The sequence below is a fragment of the Sylvia atricapilla genome, chromosome 17 (genome assembly GCF_009819655.1).
Source record: "Sylvia atricapilla isolate bSylAtr1 chromosome 17, bSylAtr1.pri, whole genome shotgun sequence".
NCBI classification, from domain to species: Eukaryota; Metazoa; Chordata; class Aves; order Passeriformes; family Sylviidae; genus Sylvia; species Sylvia atricapilla.
This window is the reverse complement of record NC_089156.1, coordinates 1,901,584-1,914,288: the sequence shown is the minus strand read 5'-3', so window position 1 is coordinate 1,914,288 and position 12,705 is coordinate 1,901,584. Positions and strand designations below refer to the sequence as shown.

The following is a 12,705-nucleotide window of genomic DNA, read 5'->3' as shown; positions in this document are numbered from 1 at the left end:
CCCTCAAGGTTCTTGGTTCTGTTTATTATTAATGCCGTAGTGGTTGTTGGTTGTTTGCCTCGTTACACACACCAGTAAAGAACTGCTATTGCCATCCCCATGCCTTCCCCTGAGAGCCCCTTTAACTTTGGAAACGACAATAATTCAGAGAGGGGCTGGCTTTGAATCCTCCCTTCCACGGGACGCCCTGCCCTCTCCAGCAGACACCAGCCTTTTCCAAACCAAGACTCCCCGTGGGGGCTCTCAGAATTCCCGTGTGCCCCAGCAGCTGTGGGAAGGGCGGGTGGTCACCTCGGTGAGCTCCACGTTTGGCGGGATCGCCCAGGACGGAGCCGTCGGGCTGTTTGTAGCCGGCGTAGCGGATCAGCTGCGCGTTCCAGATGCGGAAGTCGTGTTTGCTGTCCGTTCGCTGCGGGAAGATGGTGATGGCAGATCTGCAAGGGGGAAAGGAAAGGTGCTGGTTTACGCCCTTGGCTGACCCCGGAGATGGGGCTCCTGAGAGGTGTTTAAAAGCTTTATTCCATTTTCAGTCTCATGTGAAGGGTGAGACAATGCAGGGTGTTATAATTTATGCCGTCACAATCAGAAGCCAAAGTATTTCCTAATTAAAATGCATTAGAAGTATTTCTTTGGCCTATCAGCTTTGGCTGCTAATGCCTTAAAGCCAGTCATCTAAAATTACCCATTCATGGGTCCTAGTACATGTTGGAATCCTGAACACTTAGAGTTTAGGGTTTTAGTGTATAGTAATACATATGAGCCAAGATGGAGGATTTGGGGTGTTGTCTAAGTCCTTTTTCTTCACTTTCTTCTTTCTTCTTCTTCATGGATTTAGGTAGCTTTCTCTAATTGGGTGAAGAAAATCTCCATTGTGGGCCTCGAGCGGTCATATTTGGGTCAAAGTATAAATAATAGAGGTGTCACCTTGTTATGGGGTATCATCTCTAAATAGCCTTAGTAGGAGTTAGAAGCACTGCATTTTATCTCATTTCCCTGGCTTGCTAGTTAAGCTCACAGCTCATGAGCCTGTAAATACTGTAAATAGATAAGATATATAAAAATTCCAAGTTCAAACTGCATCTTCGTTTCCCGAGTATTATTCTTCCTGACCTTAACAACAAAAGAAACGAAGCCAAAACAGTGGCACTACAACACACCTTTCATAGTTATATTCTCCAAAGTATCTAGTCTTACTCACAAAGCCATCCTTTGAAACTTGTTTCCAGTTTCATTTCGCTCTCAGCAAAGTCTGTCCTATTCCATGGCATTTCTGAGTCTACAAATCCATTTCCCACAAAAGGCAGCTGGTGAATGCTGGGAGCAGCGGGAGGGGGAAATGCTGGGGAAAGGGGCTGCCACCAGCTCTGGGTGTGCTCTGAGTGAATTCCCAAGGAGTTACACTGGAGGAAGTCACAGCTCTGGAACTGGGGGTGTTCCCAGCTCCTGGCTGCTAACGGAGGCTTTCAGAGAGATCTGGAGAGCAGTGCGAGCTCTGGGCTGGATGCAGAATATAGCAAGGGGGAAATAATGGGAAAATCTTCCCTCTGAGGTCCCACAGGCAGCAAAAAGAGGGAGCTTGGAGCAGCAGGAGTCCTCCACCCCAGATCAGGTCTCTCTAATGCTCCCAGGAGCTCTTGGCTCTGCAGTGGCCCAGACCTGACTCCGGCAGGGCCCAGGGCTGGGTCTCCACTCACCCAGAGCCCTGGGATCCAGACCCTGGTGGCTCCCTGGTGGCTCACCTGAGGTTGCCCTTGTTGGTGGCGTACTTGATGTGGTTGCAGATGTAATTGAACATCCCGTGGGCCGTGGTGCAGTCCCGGGCATCGAACACCTGGAACAGGGAAGCAGTTGTGGGGATGTTCCAGCTCCTAGGGCAGAGCCAGGCAGAGGAAACACAGCACATGGAGAACTCCAGGCACCACTGTGGGATCTAAAGCTCCATAATTACGTGTTCCCTGCCTTTGGAACATGTGGATGTCTAATCCAGCTGCCCCTTTTGCTTTGGAGAGGTGACTCATCTGCTGCTCAGGCAAAAACCTCCTCATTCCCATGCTCTCAACCTGCTGCTGTTCCTGCCTTATCCCCCAACAATTACAGATTCTCCTCTGCTCCTCCTGTAGATCAGCACTCAGAGCTGGAACAGAACAGGTGTCAGTCAGGTCTGAGGGACAGGGAATCATGGAATAGTTTGGGTTGGGACTTGTAAAGAGCATCTCATCCCACCCCCTGCCATGGGCAGGGACACCTTCCACCATCCCAGGTTGCTCCAAGCCCTGTCCAGCCTGGCCTTGGACACTGTCAGGGATGGGGCATCCGCGTCAGCATTGGGAATCCGGAAGGGGGATCAACAGAAGTGGCTGTGCTCATTCCCTGTGTGAAGCAGCCACAGGAGCTGCTCAGCAGCGCTGGATTTGTTCCAGGTGACGGGAGGAGAGGACATCTCTGTACCAAGGGATTCCCCAGGGATCACTGTTTCCCAATCCCGTTCTGTGTTTCCCTTGCCAAAAGGGCACTGAGCCAACTCCTCTCCTGCTGGATCTCAGTGCTGAGGACAAACCTCTCCTGCTGCCTCTATCCAGGTGGAGCAACAGGTTTGGAAGCAGCAGGAGAGATTTTGGAGCAGGATCTGATTTTGGAAATGTCTCCTGGAGCCCCAGCTTCCATTTCAGACACAGCCACCTCATCTCCCATCCCAGACAGCTATCCCATCCATCTTTACTGTCATTCCAGAAAATCAGAAAAACTGTTCTGGTTTTGGAGTGGGATGTGAACTGCATTCAGCTCTATTTTTTGTAGAGTTTATAAGCACTTTAAAATGACAATCAGCTTGTGGGCCAGTAAGCAATAGATGGTCAGAGCTGAAAACGATTTTTGAATTTTGTTTTCATCTTTTAAACCCTTATCTCTACCTTCCCCATCAGTAAATCTATGAGGTGTTAAATTCACCTCTATGTTATGCATTGTAATGTGTTACAGAGCTTGTAGGTTGGTGGGACAGACAGACACTTGTGTCTCCAGCTCCTGCTGACACCCCAAAGCTGCTGAGGGCAGCTGTGTGTGCTCAGCACCTGCCCCTGGGCCTGGCCTGCGCTTCCCAAGTGTTGGAGAGCAGGATTTGCCTCTCCAAAACTCCAGCACAGCCTTGGGCAGGAATCTCCTGGATGTTCCTGGTGGGATTGGTGCTCACCTGCAGCTTGGACCACTGGATCCTGCCCACGCAGCGCGCCGCGTTCCTCCAGGCGTGCTTGGCCCCGTAGATCAGCTCCGTGTCCCGCAGCTGGTACGTGTCAGTGGCCTCAATCTCCTTGGTCACCTCCTCCAGCCGCTCCATGTGCGCCTTGGAGCCCGATCTGGGGAGGTTGGGAGCAGAGGGGTGGAGGGTCAGGCAGAGGGCAGGGAATGCTGCTGCTCTCCACCTGGAATACCTGGTTCCTGCACACACACAGGGGTTGTGTGGATGGCTGGCCCAAGGACCAGGGGGAGAGGCAGTGACTTGTAAAGGGACACAACAAACACCAGGAATGAAACTCTACTCGAGAACCAGCTGCTGATGGAGCACTGGAGTCTCTCCCGCTGTGACTTGCACACATGGGAAATCAGATCATGGAATCATGGAATGGCCTGGGCTGGAAAGGACCTTAAAGCTCATCCCATCCCACCACCCCTGCCATGGCAGGGACACCTCCCACTGTCCCAGGCTGCTCCAAGCCCCAGTGTCCAGCCTGGCCTTGGGCACTGCCAGGGATCCAGGGGCAGCCACAGCTGCTCTGGGCACCCTGTGCCAGGGCCTGCCCACCCTGCCAGGGAACAATTCCTGCCCAATATCCCACCCAGCCCTGCCCTCTGGCACTGGGAAGCCATTCCCTGTGTCCTGTCCCTCCAGGCCCTTCCTCAAGTCTCTCCATGTTTCTTTTTGCCTCCTTCAGGCACTGGAAGGCACCAATGAGGTCACCCAGAGCTTCTGCTCTCCAGGCTGAACATTCCCAACTCTCATTTCCTCCCAGCAGAGCTGCTCCATCCCTCTGATCATCCCGGTGCCTCCTCTGGGCTTCCAGCAGTTCCAGCTCCTTCCTGTGCTGGGCCCCAGGGCTGGAGGCAGCGGGTGACACGTGTGACATCTCGGCACCAGCAGCAGCCTGGGGCTGTGGCCTCCTGCAGGCAGCACTCACCTCTTGATGGAGGAGTAGTACTGGTCGATGAAGTCCTTGGCCAGGAGCAGCACCTCCTCCTTGTCCTGGTGTCCTCTGACTTGCGGATGTGGGGCTGGGGGTCATCACGGAGCCCATGCAGATCTGCTCGGTGCACGCCGTGGCCTGAGGGGACAGCAGGGGACAGGGATGTTCTGGAGCCACCACAGCATTTCTGGTCACCTGAGCTGGGCTGGGGCAGCCAGTGATCACTGCACTGAGCGTGGTGGTGTCTGACACACGGGGACACTCCCAGCTGGCTGGGGACACTGTGTGATGACAGCCAGGCCATGCACAGTCACCTCCTGTCCCTCCTGACCCAGACAATGGAGAGATGGGATCCACCCCAGCTGGCAGGAAGTCAAAGGCTTTCCTTATTTATCCCAGATGGATTTCCCTCTCTCTGCCTACTGCACCAGACTTGGAATTCAAACCTACTGGAGACAAGAAACTCCTCCACGTCTGCATTCCTGGGTAAATCCTCTTGGAAACGGCACCATCCACTCAACCATGCTCACTGAATGTTGGCCAGTCCTACCAACTCTACTCACCATGGCAGTCTTGAGGTGCAGGGTGTCGTGGAGCACGGAGCCTGTCTCCCAGTTCTTGATTTTCACAAAACGAGGGCACTTGGAAGGGCTCCCATTGAGGGTGTTCTTGGTCGGGGACTGGCGCCCGGATGGCGGCGCCTGGAAAACAGGGAACACCCGGCCCAAGGTCAGAACTCGTCGCAGAGCACAGGAAAAGGTCCCAACAACACAGGATGTGCGGGGGTGGATGCCTGTGCCTAAATTCGGGCGTGACACGGCCAGACGAGGTGTATTATCCCAATATTTGGCATTATTTGGGATCCTACAACGGAGCAGCCAACTCGCAATGGAATTAAGAAGTCGTGTCTGGTTATGGGACAGCCAAACCTGTGGGAAATGAGTTAAAAACACAGGTGGAAGTGACTTGAAGAATGTTGTGTTCAAGTTTCCCAGAGGAAGACTCTCCTCTAAAATCTGTGGGATGTTTCTTTCCAAGGAGCGTCACCTGCTCAGTTTCTCCTGGTGCCAAGCTCTGCCTCACTGGTGGCACAGAACGAAGAGCTGAGCGTCAACCTGAGCAAGCCAAAGGCACAGCTCCTTTGATATTAGAGCTGGAAAGATTGTAGGAATGAGGATGGATACATTAGCCAAGTGGGGGGGGCTGCTGAATCAAGTAGTTGGATTTCTCCAGCCTCAGCTCCTGCCTTGGATGAGCACTCTGCACTCTGGATGAGCTGGCCTCATCCAGCTCTCCTTGAGCTCTGTGCCAGCACGGGGAGAGCCTCAGCCAGCACAGAGCTTGTGAGGAGCAGAACTGGTGCCAGGTGCTTCTTTTTGCACATTTTCACAGATAAACCCACAATTTTCTGCTGTGGCCCTTACTCACCCCAAGCACTTAAAGCTTGAAGAGCCACCGGTGTCTCCAGTGGGGACAGGGGAGCTGCAGTGGCTCTGGGAAGCAGAGCTCTGTCTCCTAGGAATCAGATCTTACACCGGGATGTAATTCCATCACTGGAACCACGGCGCTGTTGCTGCAGCTCTCCAGGGGACATCTGAGAGCGTCCTGGCCAAAGCTGCTGCTGTTTGGCACCACTTCAAGGCTCTGCAAAGCAGAGCTGGGCTTGGACTGATCCACCCCTTCCTACAAGAATCCTGGGGCTGGCTTCCCTTTTGAACTAATCTGGTTTCCTGAAGCTGACACTGCCTTCAGCAGTGTCACCCTCCTTTCTGGGGGTCCTGGGCTCATGTCACCACTGCAGGGGCAGCAGCAGCACAGATCCAGCCTGAAGCCAAGAACCAGGCTGGGAGAAGCTGCTGCTTGAGGAAGGAAAGCAGCAGGAGGAACAGGGATGACAAAGCAGCTGAGGCTCCAGGTCTGACTCGTCCCTGCTTCGCCAGAGGATCACTCTGCTTTCCAAAGCTCGGAGAGATCGTGCCTGGGACTGCGAGGTTGGTGCCTGGGCTGAGCACACACCTTGCTGGCACTGTTGGCCAGACTTTTTTGCTCAGTTCTTGTTTTTACCAGAATCTCAGAGTTTTTTCCCCTGGAAAACAGGGATTTCAAGCAGCCTGAGGCTCGCAGTGCAATGCCACGCTCTGGAAACATATTATGGGAACAAGGGACAGGGCTGGAGGGGAAGGCAGAGATTTACAGCCTCAGTCCTCGGCAGGACCTTCTTTAATCCTTGCAGCTTCCAAAAGCTGCTCCCTGCACCCCTCAGGCCGTGCTGCCATGGACCTCTGACATTCCTCATGTCACAAATCCCGTGATTTTCCCAAGGAGTGTGTCAAAGTCTACCCCTTGAAGCCAAATGTCCACACAGCACATCTCAGCCCCGCCTTTGCATGCTGCAGAAACCAAACAAAAAACCTCACGGAGGCTCAAACCCGCCAGTAAATTAAAAGACCCTCCTCGATGTAGTCCTGGAAAAATACTATTTTTTAGCTCATTTTTTCAATTTTGAGGAATCCAACCTGAATCGTGGCAGTGGCAGCACCTGGTCATTTCTTCCCCCTGCTTCTTTTACTCTTCCAAGAGAATGGAATAATTTCTTTAGTCACTGACAGGGCCCTGTGCTCCTGACCCACCCTGAGGACCAAAGGGGACAATCTGCCACCTTCCCTCTGAGCCTGATTGCATCTCTGAGATGGGTAAAACGTGCTGAAACCAGCTCAGAAATGCAACCAAAAGCAATCCTCACCTGCTGCTCCACCTGCCAGACAGGAACCGGGAGCACCAGGCAGGGAGTGTTGATTGTATCCAGCACTTTTTAATCGGAGTTCTGATCTCCTGACAAGGTGTGCTGCTAAAATACTCCTTGCTGGAGCAGGCACGGCCCCAAAACGTGCTGAGACTGCAGATGGAGCAGTGTCCCCATAACTGGGGCTGTCGGCTGCTCATCTGCCTGCGGATGTTCTGCCTCAAACCCCCTCAAACCTCCTCCCTCTCCCATTTGTCTTTGCCCTGCAGGAACTGGGAATCACAGAGTCATAAAGGTTGGGAAAGATCTCCAAGGTTGATCCCAACCTTTGAATCATGGAATGGTTGAGTTGAGACTTTTAAAGAGCCATGGGCAGGGTCACCTTCCACCATCCCAGGTTGCTCAAGCCTGGCCAGACCAAGCTGTCAGCTAGAGCAGAGCACTGAGTGTCATTCCTTGGACAATTCCAGGATTAACCCGTTAATCTGCTCCCGTGCCTGCCAACCCTTGTGGGAGAGGGCCACGGAGCAGAGGGATGCTGAATGCTGGGATGCCAGCCAGGCTGGAGCAGAGGTGTCAGCTCTGCCAGCCACATCCCCGAGCAGCTGTGCAGAGAGAGAGAGAGAACCCAGAGGAGCCCGGCAAGGAGCTGTGTGTGAGTTGTGTGTGTGTGCGCGCTGAAACTGAAGCCAAATATTCCCCGCCGCTCTGCCAGCGCAAGCTGCGTGAGCTCTTTTCATGTTTTAATTAGGCAGCTGGGATATCGGTGACTCAGGAGAGGGACAAGCCGAGAGACAACTGCGGCAGCCGGGGCGCACACGCGTTATGCAAACAGCTTTTACCGGGAGCGTGCCGGCACTTTGCTCCGGAGCTGTCTGCTCCTGCAGCAGGGCACGCCGGGCCCTGCCGCTCCTCGGGGACACGGCGACAGCGGACATCTCTCGTTGTGGCCTCTGCAGGTGCTCACCCTGCCGTGGGACCGCTGCGCTGAGCCCCAGCGGCTGTGCCAGGGCGGCAGCGGCAGCCGCGGGTCGTGGGTTTCTCTCCGTGCTGACATTTCCATCCAGACTGCGGCAGCTCCGCTGGGCTCACAGCGTGTCCTTTGCCTTGGCACGGCAGCAAATCCCCTCGCAAGGTGCTCGGAGCGGTTCCCCGGAGCTGCAGGGGCAGGAGCTGCCCACAAATCAGTCCCGAGGGCTGACTCGGGACCTGGCGCAGCCACGGCACCTCCAGGGTCAGGGGGGGGGACCGGGCTCCTGGGAAACCGGCAAAAACCGCGCTGTGGTTTTGTAAAAAATAACAGAGCGATGGGGATCGATGCCCAGCGGGGCTTTCAGCACCTTATTACGAGCCTCAGTGAGCATTCGCCACCTGGCCAAGTGAATCCACCCAATCCTGCTTCAAACAAAGCAGGGAAAGTTCCCACTTGGCTTGACTTGCCCCTGTGTTAATAGTATTTATTGCTGCTTGAAAGAAGTTCAGCTGCCTTGACTGCACACAGCCCCGGGGAACGGCTGGGGGAAAAGCCACACTGCTTCCAGAAAAGCAGGCGTAAGGATTCGGGATAAGAAGGATAAAAAGAAAGCTGTGCATCCAGTGAAAAAAAAAAAATAAAAAAATAAAGAGTTTAATAGCAGCTTAAGACTGGCGGTTTTGGCAGCCCAGCGCAGGGAGAAATTAAGCTCTGCACACAGAAGGTTATAAAGTGCTTATGGTAACAGACACGGACACGCACGGGGCTTAGCAAAGGAGCAGGAGCCCGGAGTCTCTGCAGAGCTGGGGCACAGGGAGAGCAGCACTGAGCTGGCCCCGGGCTCAGGAGTCCTGCCACAGCACCTTATCCATGTGCTGGATACCACCCAGGGCTGCCAGGGCCATCCCGGGGCTGCTGCCACTGCCGTGTCCCCGTGGGTGACACCACCCCTCAGTGGCCGTGCTGCTGGGAGACCTGGGCAGTGTCCTGAGGGCAGGGAGGGTGGGAATGGATCCCAGCTGCACCTCAGCACCCAGCCAGGCTGGTGACAGCCCTGCAGCCTGGGCAGGCCTATCCCAGTGCCCTGTGTGGGGCACAGAGGGGCTCGGGTTCCCCCACGGGTCCCTGGCACTGTGAGGCTGCAATGGGAACGTTCCAGGCAGGACTCCCCGAAGAAATGCAGCCAGCCCTGGGGCCCAGAACAGGAGGGACCTGGAGCTGCTGGAGACTCAGAGGAGGCCACAGAGATGCTCCCAGGGCTGGAGCCCCTCTGCTCTGGAGCCAGGCGGAGAGCTGGGGGTGCTCACCTGGAGAGGAGAAGGCTCCAGGGAGAGCTCAGAGCCCCTTCCAGGGCCTAAAGGGCTCCAGGAGAGCTGGAGAGGGACTGGGGACAAGGGCTGGAGGGACAGGACACAGGGAATGGCTTCCCAGTGCCAGAGGGCAGGGCTGGATGGGATATTGGGCAGGAATTGTTCCCTGGCAGGGTGGGCAGGCCCTGGCACAGGGTGCCCAGAGCAGCTGTGGCTGCCCCTGGATCCCCGGCAGTGCCCAAGGCCAGGCTGGACACTGGGGCTTGGAGCAGCCTGGGACAGTGGGAGGTGTCCCTGCCCATGGCTGCGAGGTGATCTCCAGTCTGGCCCCCACGTCCTGCCCTGGGTGATCCCATCAGGGAGACCCTTTTGCCCCAGCACTGGCAGAGCTCACACACGTCATGTTCTCCCCGAGGTGATCCTGGTGGCCTGGCAGGGGCTGCCTGACGCCTCTGGCTTTGCTACAAACGTGGAGTTAATCTCCTTTTGGCAAGGAAGCCTGAGAATTTATGGCTGTGAAGTGTGAGGAGATGAAAAGGCACCGTGGAAGGCATTATCTGAAGTGCTCGATTGAATTACCATCAGATGAATCCAAAGGACTTTAATGATGCAGCTTGGCCTTGTGCCACCAGAAGGGATCACATTCCCCAGGGAGCCTCAGTGTCCTGGTCCCTGGCTGGGCTCCGTCCCACGTCAGCCCTTGGATGAGGAGCATCATTCTCCAGTGACCTCCATTCCCTGCCTGAACCACAGTGACTTCAGCTCCTGGCCCAAGCAGGTTCTGGGATCCATCCCCTCCAGCTTTTGGGATCAAACACACCTTGTCCTTGCAGGTTCTTTGCGCTGTGAGAACCCACCAGATGGACACGTTCCCACAGACCCTGGGAGTTTTGGTTTTCCCACCCAAGCGGCCCCAGCCATGGTCTCTTACCTGCTCTGCTTCGGGGTGGGGGTTGTTCAGGACCCCAGGGACGTTGCTCTTCTCCCACAGGTCCCCGGGCCACGATCGTTCTCCATCCGAGCCGGCAAAGCTTTTGGGGGTTGTTCTCCCCTTCCCTGAAACTGAAGGGTTCAGGATCATTGGGGTCCCACGGGCACAGCTCCTGCTCCAGCCCACGGGAGCCAACACTTGGCTGCTGCCCCGTGGGAAGGAAGGAAAGGCTGAGCCTGGGCCAAGGCCATGAATCAGCGAGGTGAGGACAAGCCAAACACGACGGAAATTCCACCTCAGAGGCACAGGAAAGCCCCGTGCCCACACTGCCTCTGCAACAGAGCCTCTCCACCCCAGAAAGCTGAGCTGGAACCCCGGGAAGACAAGCAGGGAGATGGGGAAAGGAGGCTGGAAAAGCTGGTGGCAGGAGTTTGCAGAGCAGCTCGGTGTTCATGAGCAGGGAAGAGGGAAGAGGAAAAAAAAAAACAGCCCAGAAGGAACAGGAGGCTCCCAGGAGCTCTGTCTCCTCTGCCTGACCTTCCCAGATGCCGGAGTGGGAGTGATTTCAGTCAAGCAAACTGCTGGATTGCCCTGGAACTGCTGGGGACGAGGGGAAGGCTGGGGACTGAGGACATCCCAGCGCTGGCTGCCCTGGTGACACCAGAGCAACTCAGGTGTAAGTCAGGTGTAACTCAGGGGTACTGCACACATCTTGGGGTGGGGAGAGGCTCTGAAATGCACCCCAGCAGCTGAATGCAAGAGCTCAGCCACGTGAGGCTCCTCGAGGAGCAAACAAACAGGGTTTAGGGATGTGACATTCAGACAGGCAGGAGGTGGCACCTGTGTCACCAGCACTGCAGAGGGAAGGGGCTCCCTGCGCTGGCTGAGCGGGGCCATGGGTCAGGATGGGCACAGGCACGGAAGAAATGCCCTCTGGAATTGTTTTGCTCCTGCTGTCAGTCCTTAAAAGTCTTCCAGATGCCACTGAATCGATAATGAGAGTTCTCATTAGTGGTGGCAGGGTTTGGGCTGACCAAGTAGGACACTTGCACTCAGGCATCAATCACACCGAAGGACGCTCTGGATTCAATTTCAGGCAGACAAATAAATACAAATAAATTCAGTTTCACAGTCCTTGAACTCCTTTAGTTTAAGGAAAAGACTTTTAAGGAGCACCTCCCTGTGCTTTTTCTGTCATTTTTCTGCTTTTACAGAGCCATGCTCAGCTGCCAAAACATTTCCCGGGGCTCTGGCCATCTTCCAAAACATTGGAAAGCGGCCACCTTGGTGCAAGTGAGGAGGCACAGGTGCCTAAGGGCGGTTTTTCCTGGGATTTCTGTGCCCCCCTGGTCGTGAGAGCTGCTCCCTGGTGACCTGGCTGCCGGGGAGGATGTGAAAGGGTTTCAATCAGATAAGACCCAAGAAACTCCACCGCAGCACCCAGCCAAAGGCAACAGATCCCAATCTCTGCTGCAGGTGGTGGTGATCCACACAGAGCCCCACAGCGATCCCAGGGACAGCCACACGACCCCACCGTGCCCAGCCCAAAGGGCAAGCTCAGGGTCTCCTGCCAGCCTCCCTCCAGCCCAGTAATCCCCAGCAGCAAGGCAGGGAATTAGCAGGATGAAGCTGCGCCGATCTGGCTTCCCCTCCCAGCCAGCCCCAGCTGTTAAATCTCCAGAGAACTCTCCTTTGCAGGGCTGCACATCCCTGCCCTCCTGCCCTGATCCCCGCCGTGCCAGGGGACAAGGAGCCAGGTCAGCACGGGGCCACCGAGCTCCTGAAGTCACCTCCAGCCCCAGCCGCTGCTCCTCACTCACGGCTTTGGGCCCAAAACCCAGACAGAAGATCTGGATCTATTGGGAAGACATTCCTTGGCTCTCCTGGAAGTTGGGACTTAGCAGAGGAAAGCCTCTGGAAACCACGGGGCCCACAGGAGCAGTCTGGGCTCAGCCAGAGATCCCAGAGGCACCTCCAGAAGGATGCTGGTACCTGCTGCTGCCAGACAGGGTCTGCAGGGCCAGTGCCAGCACTGGGGAAGCTGGAGAGGGACCCATCCATCGGCAGCAGCAGCAGCTGGAAGCCTTGGAAATGTAGGATTGTGTTGTGTGCACAGGAACAAAGCCATGAACATTGGCAGCTGGAGAAATCCCGACGCTGAATTAAATTGGTATTAATTGGGTGCTTTGGGGTTTCCAGCTCCTGCTGGAATTGCTCCCATTCCTTGGCCTGGAGCATCACCTGACAGCGAGGTGCCACATCCCCGGGACAGGGACATCCAGCTGGGGGTGACCTGATGCTCCACAGCCCCTGCAGGTGTGGCAGGAGCAGGATTGGGGCTGCTCCTCCCCATGGATTTATGGCTGCACGAGCAGCGAGGGGCTGGCCCTGCTGGAAAAGCTCTGCTGGAAAAGGCCAGCCAGCGTGGCTGTGACAAAGGCACCAGAGTGACCTGGGGCTGGGGCTGTGCCTGGCAGGGGCTGCCTGAGCCAGCACAGACCTCCCCCGGATGGGGCTGCCCAGAAGGATCCGGCTCTGTCTTTTTGGAGAGAGGCAGGGAGAGAAAAGCCCAT

At 55.7% G+C, this 12,705-nt stretch overlaps 1 protein-coding gene across 1 annotated transcript in view; it reads right to left on the bottom strand.

The window, feature by feature from the left end:
• Window positions 1-12,705, bottom strand: part of NOS1 (nitric oxide synthase 1) — a 42,444-nt gene that overhangs the window by 22,512 nt on the left and 7,227 nt on the right. The window contains 11 exon segments of the mRNA XM_066331093.1: window positions 292-309; window positions 311-434; window positions 1,740-1,831; window positions 3,188-3,350; window positions 4,170-4,233; window positions 4,236-4,262; window positions 4,265-4,313; window positions 4,739-4,876; window positions 10,133-10,203; window positions 10,206-10,232; window positions 10,235-10,263. Of these exon segments, the coding sequence (XP_066187190.1) occupies window positions 292-309; window positions 311-434; window positions 1,740-1,831; window positions 3,188-3,350; window positions 4,170-4,233; window positions 4,236-4,262; window positions 4,265-4,313; window positions 4,739-4,876; window positions 10,133-10,203; window positions 10,206-10,232; window positions 10,235-10,263 (802 nt within the window).